At 53.2% G+C, this 17,170-nt stretch overlaps 1 protein-coding gene across 1 annotated transcript in view; it reads left to right on the top strand.

Moving 5' to 3' along the window:
- The window catches only part of LTBP2 (latent transforming growth factor beta binding protein 2), a 64,528-nt gene that overhangs the window by 7,293 nt on the left and 40,065 nt on the right, over positions 1 to 17,170 (top strand). Inside the window, exon 3 of the mRNA XM_035539264.2 lies at positions 2,641 to 2,878. Within this exon, the coding sequence (XP_035395157.2) occupies positions 2,641 to 2,878 (238 nt within the window). The remainder of the gene's footprint in view (positions 1 to 2,640; positions 2,879 to 17,170) is intronic.

Below are 17,170 nucleotides of genomic sequence, written 5' to 3'. Positions count from 1 at the left end.
CTGTCGCTGGCTCTGCCTTCGTCTCACAGTGTGTCTTCAGACAGCCGCATTAGCACCTGGGGCTTCTCTGCATCTGCAAAACGGAGATGATATTCACGTGCTCTCTCCTTCTGTCTGTCCTCTGTGCAGTGACTGTAGAGTTTTTTTAGTATAGGCTGTTTTTCATTGAAGTTATGTTTTCAATCTCTGTTATTCATACATTGCCATTGATCTACCTGCCTGTCAGCCTGCACAAATCTCTCACTTGTGTTAAGTTATCCTTCCCTTCTGGGTTTGCTGACACAGTCAGAGCTTCAGGTTAGAACTGAGGTTACGTATTGTGTTGCATCAATAAGCAAACTTTTCCATGAAAAAGTGGACTAAATCACCCCAGTGGTACAAGTGCTGCAGCACCTTCCCAGTTTTCCTGTGGCTGCCTCAGCGGATGGACAGGTTCTCCCCCAGTTAAATGGGACTGAGCAGGAAAGCAGCTCAGAGAGCCTGCAGTGAAGATCTGCACCACTGCCCTAGACCTCGAGCAACATCATTGCTCAGTCCTGGGCCAGGCGTGTGTGCAAGGCGATGGGAGGTTGGACTCCGTGGCAGTCCCCGTGTACTGTCCTGCTGCCTTGCCTAGCTGGGTGGCTAGAGGCACGCAACACTTGTCCCTGCAGCATCCTCCCAACCTCATCCTTTTATAAAGAGTTTTGAGATACCTGTTTTTGCTTTCCTTAAAGCCCCAGCTTCAGGAGCAGGTGCTTACAACGAGAAGAAAAGAGGGGCTTTCATCTCACCAGAAAGTGTTTATAACCCTGTGGCTGGGGAGAGACATCTCTGAGCAACCCCTAGGCTCAGAAGCCAGCAAGCAAAGAGAAAGACTCCAAATATACATACGTGTATATATTTAACTGTTTTATTTCTTCTGACAATTTTATGGTTTTGGGGGTCTGACTCGTGATTTTCACGTTTGGAATTGGCAGCTTTCTGCTGAGGGCTCTGACCGTCCTACCTTGCACATCTAGACTGAGCGAGAACCAGTGACCTTTAAAAGTTCTTTCAAGTCATTTCTGAGTCTCCAAAAGAAACAGGGAAGTGGATTAATCCTAGAGGTGGAGTATTTCAGCTAGGGCCGCTCCCCGCCCATCCTGCATGAAGGCTGATCCCATTCCCTTCTTTCTCTTTTTTATATCAGCTGCCTCGGGGGCTTTCAGAGTGCCTGGTGGCTTGTCGCTGCCGAGGGGCACAGCCTACATCCCATGCCACCATTAGAGCTGTATGTGGGAGACATCATGAGAGCTGCTGTGGCTTGGGTCTGGAGCTGCTGCTCTGGTGGGTCCCCTCTCTGCAGCCTCTGTGGCTGTTTGGCACCGCAGGCTTCCTGGGGTGGTGCAGCTTGCTGAGATAGGTGTTTGTTGGGAGATAATGGAATGGAGTGACAGCCCATTTAAATCACAGCTGAGTTGTTATAAATGACATCAAATTTTGGACTGTCAGGCTTCCCCGAGACAGCTCATTCCTGCTTGACTAGGACTCTGTCTGTGTTCCAGAGTCTGCAGCAGAGGCTGATTTATTTTTCTGAGGGATTTCATCAAAAGCTCTGGCTTTAGCCTATACAGCACTCCATGGCTTGAGTTCTCCCTTTTCCCCAATCTGTCTCTCTTCCTGAGCCTTAACACAGTAAAATAAAGGTCAAATGAAGTGTTCCAGCCAATGTATCGCTGATGCAGTTAGGAAAAGCTGATGGCAGACCAGTTTTGGGGTCAGGGAATGGTCCGTGCTGTAGTGAAAGGACCTTGGAGTCTGCACAAGGACTTCCCTTGCTTGGTGCCAGCAGGGTGATGTGGGCATGGCACACAGGGCTAGAGTTCTCTGTGTGTCTGTTGTCCAGAAAAGCAGCATGTCTCACAGACCTGCTTGGATCTCCCAGTGATGGATGCAGTGTGAGAACATAACCAGGAAGGGAGAGAGGTGCTCGTGGAGCCTCGGCAGCTATGTGTGGAGGTGCTGGTACATCAAACTGGCTCCTGCAGCCACCCAGGGCACTCCTGGAGAATGGGCCTGGAGCAGAAGTGGTAGCTGCACATTGCAGCTCGTCCACAGGCTTTCCACGTGGCTGGAGGTTAACGTTTGCCTTGCATTGTCTGGTGAGGTTTCATGGCCTCCTGCCAGGCAGCCCTTACCTTCCTCTCTTCTTTGAAGGAAGACGTCGGTTTTCAATGCCTCCTCAATTATACTTGCTCAGAACATCTAGCCTGGTCCTACCCGAGTGAGCTGTGGTTCCCTGGCTCTCGCTGACTGGGTTATAAACCCAATTTGGCATCTGTTAACTTGGGAAGTGTCAGGGTCCAGCATATAATTAACAGCACTTTCCTCCCGGGGCGCAAACTGAAGCTGATGTGCTGTAATTAGGAACACACGCAGGCTTGGAGAGTGGTTTGGGCATGAAATTAATGAACTGTAAGTCCCTGTAACTGTGGAGGAATTTGGGCATGGTGACTCCAAAATCAGCTGTGGGGGGAGAGCTGGCAAGGGGGAGAGGCAGGAGGACCGTGCAAGTCAGACCCCAGAACGGAATAAAGCAGAAAGGTAGCACACAAACCACTGCACTGTTTGCTGCCAGGAGCCCCGTGTCCCGCTAACCGCCTGTCTGTGTCCCCCCAGCTGTCTGCGACCCGCCGTGCCAGAACAAGGGCTCCTGCAGCCGGCCCCAGGTCTGTACCTGCCGCTCGGGCTTCCAGGGCTCCAGGTGTGAAGAAGTCGTCCCCGAGCAAGAGTACCACCCGCCCGGCATCGCCCTCCAGCCCCCCGCCAGCTCCCTGCGGAGGAGGACCAGCACGGCCGAGAGGGATGCCTCCACACGAGGGGCTCAGGCGCCCGTCCCACGACACGCACCCACCGGGTAAGTCTGCTCCAGGGGACTCAGTTTGTCCCCAGCGCACTGTCATGGTCCCCAGGCACATACAGGAATGGGACGTGGTCCCACAGGGGAGGAGCAGTTTGCCCCTGTCTTTCGAGCAGCCTAAGCGGGGACAGCGGGGTGGGCTGAGGAGCAGGGTGAAAACTCTTTCCGAAGAGGATGTGTCCAGGGCACCATGTGCAGGTGGCACCCAGGGGAAGGCACACAGATCTGAGGTGTGCTGTTAAATGCTGGTTTGAGCCAAATGATGATATGTGTAGTGCCTCTGAGGTGTCTCCTCTCAGACTCGAGCCATTACTGAGCTGGGTGTTCCCTGCTTTTGTGTCACCCTGCTGTCGCGTGGGTCATTCCGCAGGCAGGTGTGGAAACAAAGGCGCAGCTGTTGGTGTTCAGAGGGGTTTGTTCAAGAGAGACCCTGCAAGAAGCATGTTGAGCTCAGGATGATAACTGTGGCATCGTCTGTTTCTTCTGTGTGAAGAAAAGCTTATGGCTTCATCCTGCCTGCCATGACTCGGTTCTGAGGTGCTCTCATACTCTTCCACATTTTGTGTTTTGTGAAGTCCCTCTGGAGATGTGGGTTCTTTGTTTATGGAAAAAGGCATGAAAGGCAGAATCAGTCACAGAACCAGTGGGTGGCTGAGGCTGCAGGGACCTCTGAAGGTCACCTGGTCCAACCCCCTGCTCCAGCAGGGCCACCCAGAGCACGTCCAGGTGTCTTTTAAAGATCTCCAAGGAGGGAGACCCCACAGCCTCTGGGAAAGGCACTAAGGAGGCAGTAAAGGCATGAAAGGTGCCTTTCCCTGACAAGTACCTCTGCTATTCAGGCCGCTTGGTGGGGATGGAGAGGTGGTAATGGTGCCTGCTGGTATAGGACAACCCACACATTTTTCAAAAGAAATCATCTCGGCTTCTTTGTAAGAGTCCATGGACTCTTAAACCCCCTCCTAGAGGCCTGTGTCTTTCTTGCTGCTGCTTATCCAGTTGCTGGGCCTGAAAGACTCGTTGCTGGTAGCCACCACAGCTGAGAATTTGCACATGGCTTCCAGCAGAAGTCTCTCAGTAACAGTCAAGAAGACATTGCAGCAAATTATGTGCCCTGGCAGTGCCAAACCAGGAGGTAACTTCAGTTTCTCCTTTTCCTCTGTGAGCTGTTTTGACTTTCTCTATCAGCGCTACTTGGAGCTGCCTGGGAAGTGGGCAATTTGGGCTTTGGTTTTCTGCATTTTTCCAGTTGGTTTTAAAGTGCTTGTTGCATTTAAAGTAGCTGTTGTGGTTTTTGTCTGTTGTGAAGCAGATGCAATGCATGGGCTGGAGACATTTCTGGACACTCACTCTTGGACATCTACAATTTTGGAGGGGCTCAAATGACTGAAAAGGGATGACTGACACGAGGCAGTTCACTGAAGCCAGCATACCTTGGTGCCCAAATGAAAGGCTATCTAACGAGAGCCAGATTCAGCAAGGCCAAGGTGATACTCGTGGGGAGAGGTGGCCAAGGCCATGCCATTGCTGCTGGGGAGAGGCTGGGTGCACAAGTGAGCAGGCAGCCTTAGCACATGCCCACGATCCCACTCGCTCCTGACAAGCTTCCCCACGGCAGTGATCTCCTCCCACCCCTCTGTGTGCAAGGACGGGAGGGGAGGGAGAGCGGATACGCCACCTGTTTGAGGCTTTCCCAGTAAGGAACATGACCTCAGGCTCCGTGCGGAGGACACGGGACTGTGCAGGCACCGACAGAGCGTTGCTGTCCAGACAGAGGCAGCGCCTAGCGAGTGCTGGGCTGGGAGTGCTGAATGCCCAGCTGCCTGCTCTACCTTAAATCCCTTGGCACAGTCCCAAAGAAATAGGATGCCGTTAAGGACCATGCCATGCCTTTCCTCCTTCGTTCCCCACAGAGGCCGCAGGACGTCACCTCATCCCTCGCTTCAGCGAGAGCGTTGGATGTTCGTCCTTGGCAGTGCTGTGCGGGCTGGTGGGGGGCTGCCTGCACCCTGGCACTGGTCCCCGTCTGTGCTCCATGCTTCAGCCCCTGGGCTTTTTCTCGTACAATTCAGTCGCTTGGGTTTTGTCCATGGACAATGTAACATATGGCATACAACTGGCATGGCTAAAAAGTCTTGCAGCTATTTGATGGGTTCTTTCCCAGCTATTTTTGAGTGTCCCCTTTGGCCAGCCTGCTTCTGGGCTAGCCATGGAGCACTGTAAGAGGGGGTTCACAACCCCAGGCAGGTTGTGCTGCCTGAAAGCCCACAGCCAAAGGTGCACTTCTGCTGACATTGCACCCAGCTGTGCTCTCTCACTGCTTCCTTTGCACTGCCACTGCTGTCATCTGGCCCCTGGGTGAGCTGGCTCAGTTCTATAAGCCAGCAAACACTAACGCAGCAAATTTAAGGATGATTTTCTGCCCCTGCAGCGGGGTAATTTGAAGCGTGAAGACCAGAAGGATTGCAAAGCTAGCAAGGAAGGGGGTGGACTTCCCTTTTGGGGCAAGCCACTTACTAGAATGGACATTTGTCTCATGAAACCGTGCTGTCAGACCAGTCTGAACTTGGAGCCTTGTTCTTGCAGTTGCAACTTCATCTGTCTCTGTGCTACTGCTGATGTGCTTTTTGTGCTTCTCCATCAGGCTTTCTCCATACAAGTGGCCTGTAGCAACAAAAGCAAGAGGCATATTGGCCTTCCCAGAACTGGGTAGATCTTGCTCAGATTTGCAAGTACAAGGATTGCTTCTTAGGTGCTGGCAACACAGGCTCACCTTCACTGGGGTTCGATTCACTTACTCTGAGAGGAGCAGCTTAGGTAGATTTTTGCAGTCCTTGGTCTCCTCCTGGGTAAGGAGTCGTCGTGCTGGTGGCACGCTGACCTCTTGTAGTGAGCCCACCATGGTCCCACAGCAGCTGCCTTGCTTGTCTGATCTGCTGATACGGAAGTGTAGAAGAATCTCTTGGGTGGCTCAGGGGCTGAGGACACTGGTGGTTCCAGGTCACAGTTGTTGTGAGATGGCTTTGAGATCCAGGACAAACAATAAGTCCCCAATCTCCCTGTGCATTCTCATTGCTAACAAGGAGGAATTGCGCAAGGGTAGGAGCTTGTAGACCTCCAAGCCACATTGTGCTGTGCCAAGACAGGAAATCAATCCTCACGTGAGTGAATTTGCTTTCTGTTTTTGTTTATTTGTGTATATATTGGCTCTATATGTGTTTGTTTGTACTGAGGTAGTAATCAGAAGCTGTGAAGTCATGTACTGGAACAATGCTGTAGTAGATGCTACATAAACATGCAGCAAAAAACATGAATCCTCCCCAGAGACCTGCTCTCTGAGCAGAGATGGGGCTGATTCTGCTTCCAATGTATTCTGAAGGGAGTCTTCAGAGATAGAAGAGCAACATTAGGGGTTATTCAGAAAATTTCTGGACCAAAATATTCCCCACTCCCCTGAGAGGTGGGGCTGGCTTAAAATGGTTTCTTATCCTCAGCTGGTCAGACTTGCCAGTGATTTAAATTTAAAATTGCTACCGAGATGCTTAGGAAAAATGATGAAATCTGTCTGCCTGACGGAGTCCGTGGGATTTGATGTGGTGCCTTGTCCTCTTGTCTTGTGAGCTCTTGTATTGGGCACACGAGCTGGGAGTGCCCAGCTCTGTTCCTGTGCTGTATCGCAGGATATCCTACCTTTGGCACGGGGCAGCTTTTCCCGGAGTGCAAGAAACCAGCACCATGTGCTGGGTGCTGCAGTGTGGCAGAGCCTGTGCTAGACATGCCTGCTCTGTCCTGGCCTCGGGCAGTCCTGCTGAGGGAGGCTCTTAGCAGCGCTTCCTTCACGGTGAGGAGCTTCAGCTGACACCAGCCTTCTCCTGGCTCAGCACCTGCTGAGAAGGCATGGCTCGGAGACGGGCGGCTCTGGGATCACTTTGGTGGCTCTGAAGCTGGTGATGCTCAAGCTTTTGCTCCTTAAAGCGCAGGTGGGGAGAAGTGTGGCTTCCCAGATCCCTTCATGGCTAGGAGGAGGTTTGGAGCTGGGTGTCTGAGGGAGCACAGGGACCGGCTAGCCGCCACAGAAGCCAGGAGGCCCCGGCCTGAGCTGTTTGGAGCAGGGAGTGCTCCGGAGAGCAAAGCCCTGGGGGTGTTAGAGGCCCTCCCAGCACGGGCTAGCAGCAAATCCTCCCTCGTCTTGATCTCAGCCTGAATCTCTGCCCGGGGAAGCAAAGCCCCGCCGGATGATTGTGCGGGTGGAGCTGCACCTCAGCCCAGAAGCCGAGCTAAATGGAAACAGCTTTGTTTTCCTAAGGCTGGAGTATCGGAAGAATTCCTGTTTGTTTAGCAGGGGGTGGAGAGGGCTCGTGCCCCTGTCCCTCTGGCTGGACGCCTGGCTGCTCTGTGGCCACCTGTCCCTGTGGCCAGCAGCCCGTGGGGAGGGACCTGCCGCTGCCACCCCGAGAAGGTCCCTCCTGGGGGAGCGGAGTGCTGGGTGCCCGGGTGCTGGGTCCCTACCCACATCTGCCCCCGAGACTGTGCTGCCCAGGCAGGATGTGTGCGCTGGGGTAGGGAAGCAAGGCTTTCCTCTTCACAAAAAAAAAGAAGATGTGACCGGGACCTGCAAAGCATTTTCGCAGCAAGCCGGGCAAGGGGAAAGGAAATAGCTGTGGTACAAGGTGCTGAGACATGGCGCAGACAGCTCAGTACAGCTAAGCCCTGGAGAGCAGGGAGCTTCCTCTGGGAGGGCTCTGTTTGGGCAGGGCAGTTGCTAGGAGGTGCCTGCTGGTTTTGGGGTGGAAAAGGAAGAAGGCTGAGTTGGGACATGCCCGTCCCCCTGACTCCTGGTCTCAGAGCCCGCTCTCCAGCACCCAGGAGGAGACATCTCCTCCCTTCCTGACGCGAGGAAGAGCTGGTTGCAGGCCTGGAGGAGCTGTGGCAAGCGCTTCTGGCCTGGAGAGGCTGGGGGAGCCTCGTGCCAGCAGGGAGGCCCTGCCAAAGTCTCTCTCCTCTCTCCGGGAAGCTAATGATGAGAACAGCAGGGAGCAAGCAGGAGGCAGGCTCTTGGGTGTGCAGCAGAGGTTGCTGGATGGAAAAAGTATATTTCCCCCCTTTTGAAAACTAGCAGAAGTAACTCATCATGGTTAGAAAGCAGCTCCTGGTCTGGTGGCAAATGCCTAGTGTGCTCATTTCTGAGGAGAGTGGCATCCATGGCAGCCACTGTGTTGGCTGTGGATGGATGTAAAGCTCTCCACCCTGGGATGGCCACTTGAAACATGACATTGAGAGCTGTGGCTTGGCAAAACCAAGCTGGATTAGCTTGTTGTCATTGAGGGCTAGCAGATAAAATGAAAAATCAGTGCAATATCATCTGATTTTTGAAGACGCTGCTCCAAACAGAGCAGTCTTCATTGTTAAGGCAGTATCTGAAGCCTCCTGTCTCACCAGCTCTGAACTTCCCATGGTTATGAGGAAATTGGAGCTTCCTTACTGCCTTTCTTGGGCTGCTGCAGAGTGTCCAGGACAGTTTGCCCACTGCAGTGATACAGAGAATGCTAGGAGGAGGCCGGTACCAGCCACTCACCTACTGAACACGCTCCTGCTCTTCTGCTCACTTATGACTATCATTCAACTTACACTTATGAGGGTTACAACTTATTAATACCCAATTAGCTACAGGAAATAAAAGCCATCCTGGTTGAGAAGTCCCTCTGTGCAAGCACACTCCCCTTGTGCGGGCTGTTTCCTCCTTTGCTTGGGATGAGACCAGCTCAGGAGATGACTTTGAATTCCTGGGGTAAAATGCTGGTGCCAACCTTGCCTTCCCTGCTGCGGCGTGTTTATGCTTGTTAACTTGAATGGCATATTTCCCTAAGGCAGATAAGCTCTAATTGCAGCTTTCTAAGTGCTTCCCTATGGCAGTATAGTTTTCACAAGGTGGCCAAGCACTTATGTTCCTTGATCCAGAGCCGACTTTGAGTAGATATCTGAGACTTTATTAAAAAATTGAAACTGAAAAGCCAGTGCCAGTCCGTGTGAGAATATGCAAAAAAGAGATTCCACTCGGGGCAATGAGAGCTCCGTAAGTTCCAGGTCTCAGCCCGTCTCCTGTTTTGACACAGTCGAAAGCCCTTGGCAGGCTGTCTGGGAAGCCTAAAGGAAAAACTCAAGCTACCCAAGAGGAGTGTAAATGTAATTTTTCTTATATAAAAATACTTCTATTTTTAAATTGCAAGATACACCTTCTCTAGCCTGGCACCAGATACACTTGCTCGACTTTCTGGTGCTTTAAAGCTGTCAGCACCATTCTGTTTTATGTGTTTTATGTATTTACTTTCTAGGGGGTTGCATACACTTCAGAGCAGCAGGAGGATAGCGAGCTTTTCGGGCTCCTTTTAAACTCCAAATATGGTCTTTATATTAGGCCTGGTTCTTCTGTACCTCCTTGGGAGCCGTTCCTATAACTTAATTCAGCCTCTAGGCTTTGGGAGAAGACGTTCAAATGTAGTTTTCCTTCTACGTGAAAGAAAAACACTGCTCCTGTCAACTTAGTCTGAGACTACAAGCTAGAGAGCAGTGTGCACGGCAAATGCAATGTGCATGTGATGGGTGAAGTAGTACAGAAAATCCAGTTTATAGCCTATTTTATATACTACACATCTATCACTTGGGACATTTATGACAATACAATTTATGTAGCAGTTGTGTAAAAAAGAAAGATGTTAGAAAAGCACCAAGGCCACACGATCAAACACTGGAGAATTTTTCCCTGATGCCTGCATTGGTTTGTCGTCCAGCTTTCTTTCAGCTTCCTTGTGCATACGGATTATGTTGCAGTTTCTCATACCTGGTCATATGCTGCCTTTTTTGGTTTAAGCTGGTACTTAAGCAAAATCAAAGGGGTTCTCTTTGGTTTTGAGCGTTTCCATAAATCACCAAGTGCTGGCAGGACACGAGGGATGAATTGAAGCTGATTTGGTACAAGGAGGGGTTGAAATGGAGATGTAGAAGTCCCCAGAAACTAAGCGTTTGCAGGAACTATGAACAGATTCAGACTGGAAAAATATTATCTGTTACAGCCGAAGGAAAAAATCCTCCATGGGAGGAAGAAATCTAGAAGAAGGAGAGGCTGAGATTTTGCAGAGTAGGAGCAAACAGCAAATTAAGCAGCAGAGAGCAATGCAGTGTGGCTGCACGTGAGGGACCAGGCGTGCTTAGGACATTGGAGGCAGAAGACCTGATCGCATGGGCTTTTTTCCTGTTCTCCCCAGGGTCCTGCACTGAGTCAAGGCAGTTTTCATTGCCAGAAAAGATCCTGACAAATTGGAAGGGTGGGAGCTGAGGGGAACAGTTAACAGACCCACGTCTGAGCCAAAAGCTGGCCTGGGAGCATGGGGAGCACGCTCAGAGGCTGAGGCTATGTGGAAGGGGCAGGCAGCGTGTATTAGATTGCCTGTGCCTCGGCACGGTGGCCACAATGATTTCTCAGTGATGAGGCTTGCCACAACACCAGAGTGCCAGACTCTTCCAGGGGCGTTAGGACAGGCTGATAACGACACCGGAGCTCTGCCTTCCCTGTCCCTGTGGGGTGCTCTGCGGAGGGCTGGTGCCCAGGCAGTGCCTGCTCCTGGTCCCTTCCCACCGCTGACAAAGCCTGCTCCTCCCTGCTGGTCCCCGGTGTGGGTGCCGAAAGCCACATGGGAGAGGCGCGAGAGCAGGTCCATGGTCATGGTGGGAGGACTGTGCACCTAGAAACATGGACTTTGCCACCAAGCATCATGGCTATGTGCTATGGCTCTCGTTTTCTGGCTATTGAGCAGCTGGAGGGATGGAGCCAGTGCTGGTAACAGAAGAAATAATTGGGATGCTTGTTCCCTGATTCCCAGCGGTGCTGAGACTAGGATAGGATAGGATAGGATAGGATAGGATAGGATAGGATAGGATAGGATAGGATAGTTCAGTTCAGTTGGAAGGGACCTGCAGAGGACATCAAGTCCAACTGCCTGACCACTTCAGGGCTAACCAAATATTGAAGCATGTTATTAAGGACATTATCTAAATGCCTCTTGAACACTGACTTTGAGAGTGGGCAGCAAAGTGTAATGTCCCAATGTGGCTCTCGTGGCTCAGTGCTGCAGGTGAGGGAATCCTGTGTGTGACAGGGGATGGAGAGACATAAAAACCTAACTAAAAGGAGCTAATAGATCCAAAGGCCAGGTTGTTCAACCTGCATACAAGCCACTACTTTAAATTGAAATATGTCTTAGACCCGGAGTGTTCCCAGGGTGTGTGGGTGTCTCCCCCGGCTGTAGATGAAAAGCCTCTTCACCAGCTGAGAGGATTAAACACGTCTCCTCTCCACCCTGTGCCCTCTGGGCATGCTTTTCCCCCTGCTGGCATGCCTGCTGTGGGAGAGGCTTTGCCTGCCCTCTCTATACCCATGTAAAACAGGGGGAGGCTGCTGGCTGCCCCCGCTTGCCAGGGCACGTGTGGGTGTGGGGATGAATAGGGCGATGTGTTTCCTCAGGGCTTTGAAGCGGGCAGCTCGGTGGAGGGGGTTGGAGTTGCTCACCAACAGGATGAATGTGAGCTCGATGCTTGTTTTCTGCCCGCCGTAGAGGGGGATAGGTCACCCCAGCTTCAGTCTGCCCAACGCCTCTTCTGCTGGAAGTTTCATCAGATGGGTTTGGGGTCCTCGGCGTGAGGTTGTTGTTGGATGTTGGTGGTGGTGCGCAACACCAGCTCCCCAGCTGTGCCATTGTCTTCCCATGGGCTCCAAGCCAATGTTTTGCCCTTCTCTATGCCCGGTTGTGTGACAGCACAAAACCCGTGGCCATGGGGACATGTCTGCAGCTGTAAGGCTGCACTGATGGAGACCTGAGCCTGGTGGCAGCTGTTAGGACACCTCTGCATGGGTTTCTTCTCACCGAGTCATGAGAGAGGCTGGGTGGCTGGGCCTGGCAGCAGTGTTGTGCCGGTTTATCATGTGTCCGTAACAACTTCTGGGAATGCAGCAGCCCTTGCATCCAGGAAGGGGAGCCAACTGGACCAGCTTCCTCGCTGCATTAGCCCACGCTGGGGAGCGCAGGGCCGGTGGACATGTGAGAGCACGTCTCCCTGGCCACCCAGCACACCCCGCACACCCAGCACGGGCTGCTCCGCCACAGCAAGCAGCACACCTTGCCTCCCACCCCCTCCAGGTCCCTGCTTTGGTCTGTAGGGTGTGCTCAGGGGGCCAGATGCGGTGGTTGTAACTGAGCAGCTGGCCTGCTTCTCTGCTGGCTCCATGTGAAGCTCAGAGCAGCTGCGGGCTGCATTTTGTTTTGTTTTTTTTCAGGGGTGCATCAGCCCGCACTCCAGCTACAGAGCCTTCAGACAGCCCTCCGTCACGCCTGGCATTTTGCAGTCCCGGTTGTGGCCCTTTGAGGGGTCAGCACCAACGTCTGACAGAGCCAGCCAGGGCCACCTGCTGCTGTGCCAGCCCGGTGCCGTGCCCTTGTGCCTGTCTGCACCCTCCTTGGGCCAGGCAGGTGCTGTTCCCATGCCTGGAGAGCTGGACCGCTTCCAGGGAGGCAGTTGCTTGCTCGCTAATGCGAGAGCACAAAGACGAGCAGTGACAGAGTGGCAGGTGGCACGTGTGGCATGTGTGGCAAGGTTTCGTGTCAGCAGAGAGCTGAGCAGAGACGTGCGAGCAGCCGTTCTGGCCAGGCTGCAATGTCCTGCAGCCAAGCGGGACAGTGACTGGAAGGAGGAATGGGGTGGCCACTCACCTTGATGTCCCCGTGACAGCCCATCTGGCAGGAGATCTGGCTGCAGGTGACTGGGAATCGGGCATGAAGACACCTGGCTGGTCACTCCCGTGGCCTTCAGGTGGGCAGGTCCTGCCTGGCACAGCCTCTCCCCATCCGGGAGGGTCTTCTGCCCCACCACCTGCTTCTCCAGGCCAGGAGAACTTCTCCTGCCTTCACCACCACCCTGGAGAGCAGGGGGGCTTCGGTGTCTCCCTCACTCTCACAGGGGGTACCAGGGCTGAAGGCAGCCCTTCAGGGACAGTGACGAGCCAGGGGTGGGCAGGTTTCAGAGCTTTCTCTGCTGCCCGTGGGGATGATAAACTGAGCCGAGATTTATGGACATGGTGTGGGTGGGCTTGAAGTCAGGTGCCTTGTATGGTGTGGTTTCCCCCCTCCTCCCTGAGTCCTAACAGAGCTGTCTTCCTTGTCAGCATGCTTGTGAGCTAATTGATAATAGGCTTCAGTGCTCTCTAAGCAGTGCCCCCCCTGTGCTCCGGGGCCTGGAGCCTGAGCCATGAATCCCGTCTGCCTGCTGAGGAACCTGCTCCGAGTCCAAGAAAGGGGAAGTTTCTGGTCTGCGGTCAATTTGCTGCTTTCCAAGGCTGGCTGCTTTCCTCTCCCCCTGTAGACACAGACACTGGTGTGGAGGCTGCCCATTCTTCTGTGATGCTTTAGTGGAAAATCGGCAACCGCAGAGCATTACAAAGGGGGAAGTGAATCACTGCCTTTGGTCCCTGTGGCCTCAAGCGGCAAGGGCGTCTGGCCAGGGGGACAGGCGAACGGACAAGACAGATACCGAGCATGTTGTTTGGTGTTTCGAGAGCAGGGGAGAGCCCTCCCGTTGTCCTGGCAGGTTATCAGGGGCTGAGCATGACTCAGCCCCCGTCCTGGCTGCGAGCTCTCCTCTTGGAGCAGCCGGTGCAGGCTAAGGCTGGAGGAGCTGGGGTGGTTCCCCGCTGCGAGGAGCCTCACTCCGCAGCCCCAGGGCCTCTCTGTGGGGTGCCCCAAAGCCAGTGGTCCCCTGCTGCTTAGGTCCAGCCAGGAAGGCCCCCCTGCCCTTCCCTGCTCCCTGGGCAAGAAGCAGCAGCCGCCCTGGGAAGGGTTGGCCAGCAGGAAGCAGGTGGCAGCAGCCGCTTCCCAGAGGACGGGGCAGTGGGCTGGTGATGGACAGATGGAGCTGCTTGGACTCGGGTCTGAAGATGGGGCTTTCCCAGCTCTTGGGAGATGGATCCTTCTCTGAGGGCCTCGTGTCTTCACTTCTGTTTTGGCCAGCCCTGTCCCGCTCCCTGCTGCTGTCCTGCTGGGAAACACCCATTGCTCCGCAGCAAAAAGTGGTCTCTGTGTGAGCTCTCTGATGCTCGGCAGGGTGCAGATCTTTTTCCAGCCGAAGGAGTGATTTTCCAGCCCTGGTCCACATCTGAGGTTAGCACCCCCTGCCCACTGCCCACACCATCCAGGATTCACTCTCTGCAGTGCCCACCCTGCTGTGGTCAGAGAGGCTTTGGGTGGGGAGAGGGCAAGGCAGCCCGAATGAAACAAGAGCAATACTCCCGTGGCACTTGGCTCTGCATTTCCTTTATGCAAGATGCGAAGTACACCACTTCCAAGCTCGCTAGCGATCTGGCCAAAACCAACATCTGAACAAAGAGCAGCCGATAGAAGCGAAATCCAGGAAAGACTGAGGTGTTGCTGGTGGGGAGAGGGAAGTGCTTTGAAGAATTCGCCACCTTTGCCTCCAGCCCCAAAGAGGACAGCTGCCCTTGGATCACGGAGAGGAGCCGCAGCTGTGCGTCCACCTGGATTCCTCATGGCTTTTGTTTACCCACATCAAGTGTGATCATCAGAAGTGACCGGAGCATTTGTCAAAATGCTTTCTATATACAGTGGGTTAGGAAAACAGTTTTGCTTTTTGGACCCCGAGGTCGTGGTGATTTTGACTTGGTTATTGTGATCCTGTGTACCTGGTCTTGAAATTACAGGCTTTTAAAGAAAAATGTGGTTGGTTCAGAAAACAGCAGTCGTCATGCTCATCAGTGTTGTTACCAGGAGCCTGCTAGCTCAGCCTTCTGCTCTGTCCTCCGTGGGGTGAGAGGTACCAGGGAGCAGGCACCTTGCAGGTGCGTCTGGGACTGGGCAGGGGAGCTGTCGTGTCAGGGAATGCATTTTTGCACTTACTCTGGCCTGCTGTCTCTAAAATAAATACAGAGCAGAATGTAACCAGTAACAAAGACTTTTTAAAAGAGGTTATCTTAACACAGATGCTATTGTCTTCCCAGGGAGGAAAGGAGAGGCAGAAGAAAGGTGCATGTGGTAGGTGTGCAGTTCCTTTGCTGAACGTCCTACAGGTGTCATTTGGATGTGTTGCATGAGAACACAAGGAACCAGACCTACCTTGGTTCTCCTGAGTGCTGGCAAGTGTCCTCTGGCCCTCGTCCTGCACCTCAGAAGAGGGCAGCTACACGTGCTTGTTGGGTAGGTTTGAGCTGTTTCAGATGCGGGTCAGTCTGTCTGCACAGCTCCCTCCTGTCCTGCACCTCTGGTAATTTTGAATGAAATTTCCCACGTGCCAGTGGCTGAAGTCTCTCAGCCAGTGACCTCGCAGCGCTCAGCCTGGTGAGACCAGCAGGAGGACAGGCATCCCTGCTCTTTGAGGGGCAGTACCGCTTCCTCTGCCTTCCCTTCTGGACCCGTGCTTCCCCCCGGGCACTGCTGATGTTAGCGGGACGCAGCAGGGTGGGTGTCCTGGGGCAGCACAGGAGAGGTGTCCCAGGAGCCTGCACGCTGTCCCTGCCCCACAGGCTGTGCCTGACATGGAGAGAGCTGTCAGCAGCTCTGACGGATGAAGAGCAGGGAAACCAGCTGCTTGGCAGGCAGTTGCCTATAAAGGAAGAGACCACTGCCTCTCTGCAGAGGCTCCATGCGGCAGAGATCTGTGCTGGCCTTGTGCCTGGCTGGAAGCATGGAAGTGAGTAATGCCGCGCTGGGGGAGGCTGTGAGATTGAATGAATGTGAAGCCTTGGGACTTTAAGTGCCCCAGGGCGTAGTTCTCAAGGTCTCAACCTCCTCTTCCTCTTCAGTGCCTCTTCCTGGAGCAGGTGCATGGTGAGAGGTAGCACGAATCCCCCCTCTGCTGGGAATCCCTATGGTGATCTGGAGCCGCACCATCTGTTCCCTGTCCTCTCTGTTCCCCCAAGGACAGCCACTCAGGGAAGAGAATTTGTGGCACTGAAGATCTCTGGGATCTGGGAACTGAACTGGAACCGAAGTCTCTGGAACAGAGACTTCAAGCTCTGAACATATATTAAGATCCACCAAATGGTTAGGGGTTGCTTACGCCTTCTGGCCGGTCTGTGCCGACATAGGGAGCTCAGGGCCCATTCCCTGAAACCCTCCAAGCGAGCCAGTCCCCCTCTGCCCAGCATGGACTGACTTTGACAATTTGGAGGGGAAAATCTCTGTTTTACATTCCCTGACCTTGAGCCAGCTGCTTGGCATGACTTGGGGATGGATTGGATCTGACAAACTGGGATGGAAAGACGCCCTTTGCCATTGATTTCTGTGGCCTGGGGTAGGAGGGTGTTACTCAACTCAGTGTACAAATCCCAGAGCTCATCTGCCTAGAATAGACCAAATAAACAAATTAATTCAAAGCAAATCTGCCTCTCCCCGCTGCGACACACACTGGAATAGTTTGCCAACAGGATCCCAGTAGGATGGCTTTTCCTCTAGTATGGTGAGGCTTGGAGTAATGTTCCTCCTCCATTTTTCCTTTATGAGGCTGGCACTGCCTGCCTGCAGTGAGCCCTTATAATCCGCTTTTCTTCATAACTGAGACACTAATGATTACTTTTTGGATAGCTCTTCATATGTTTGCTGTTTTTCCCCTACAAAATCTGATGATCCTGGGAATCATCGGAATTGTCCCCAGAGCTGAGGGATGGAATTCCTTTATGCAGGCTACGGGCTGTGCCCAGCCAAGCCCTTCTGCTTGCACATAGCATGCTCCCTTCCTCAAGGATAACCACGGTGTGAGTATTTTCAAGCGCCAGAACTGATATCTCTTTGCCTTATGCCACTGGCCACCCTTACCCAGAGACTCATCAAAACTCAGGGTTCAAGTTGCCCTAGGATGATCAGCACCAGGACAGTAAGCATTGCTGGGCTGGGCAACTCTTGCCTTTTCCCTTTTGGGTGCTTCTACCTGTACAATGCAAAGTCCTGGAGTCCCCATGTTCACCCATAGGACTATGCTTGGGATCTCTCACCAGAAATCAGAGAACGTGTTCCTCAGCTTCCAGAGCTTGGTAGGGCTCATTTAGCCTCCCTAGAGCTCTGTATGGCTTTTCCTTCTTTCCAAACAAAGGAAGTGGTAGCACACCAGGTAGCAAAGGAGAAGGTAACAGGAACCAGAAGTTTCCTTGTTGACAGCAGGGCTGGATTAGTAGCTTAATGTGTGAGCAGGTCATGTTGTGGCCCTTGTGGAAGTCGGGGGTAGGTGGTACCCTGCAGA

The sequence above is a fragment of the Cygnus atratus genome, chromosome 5 (assembly GCF_013377495.2).
Source record: "Cygnus atratus isolate AKBS03 ecotype Queensland, Australia chromosome 5, CAtr_DNAZoo_HiC_assembly, whole genome shotgun sequence".
Classification (NCBI taxonomy): domain Eukaryota; kingdom Metazoa; phylum Chordata; class Aves; order Anseriformes; family Anatidae; genus Cygnus; species Cygnus atratus.
This window is presented reverse-complemented; position numbering and strand designations above follow the sequence as displayed.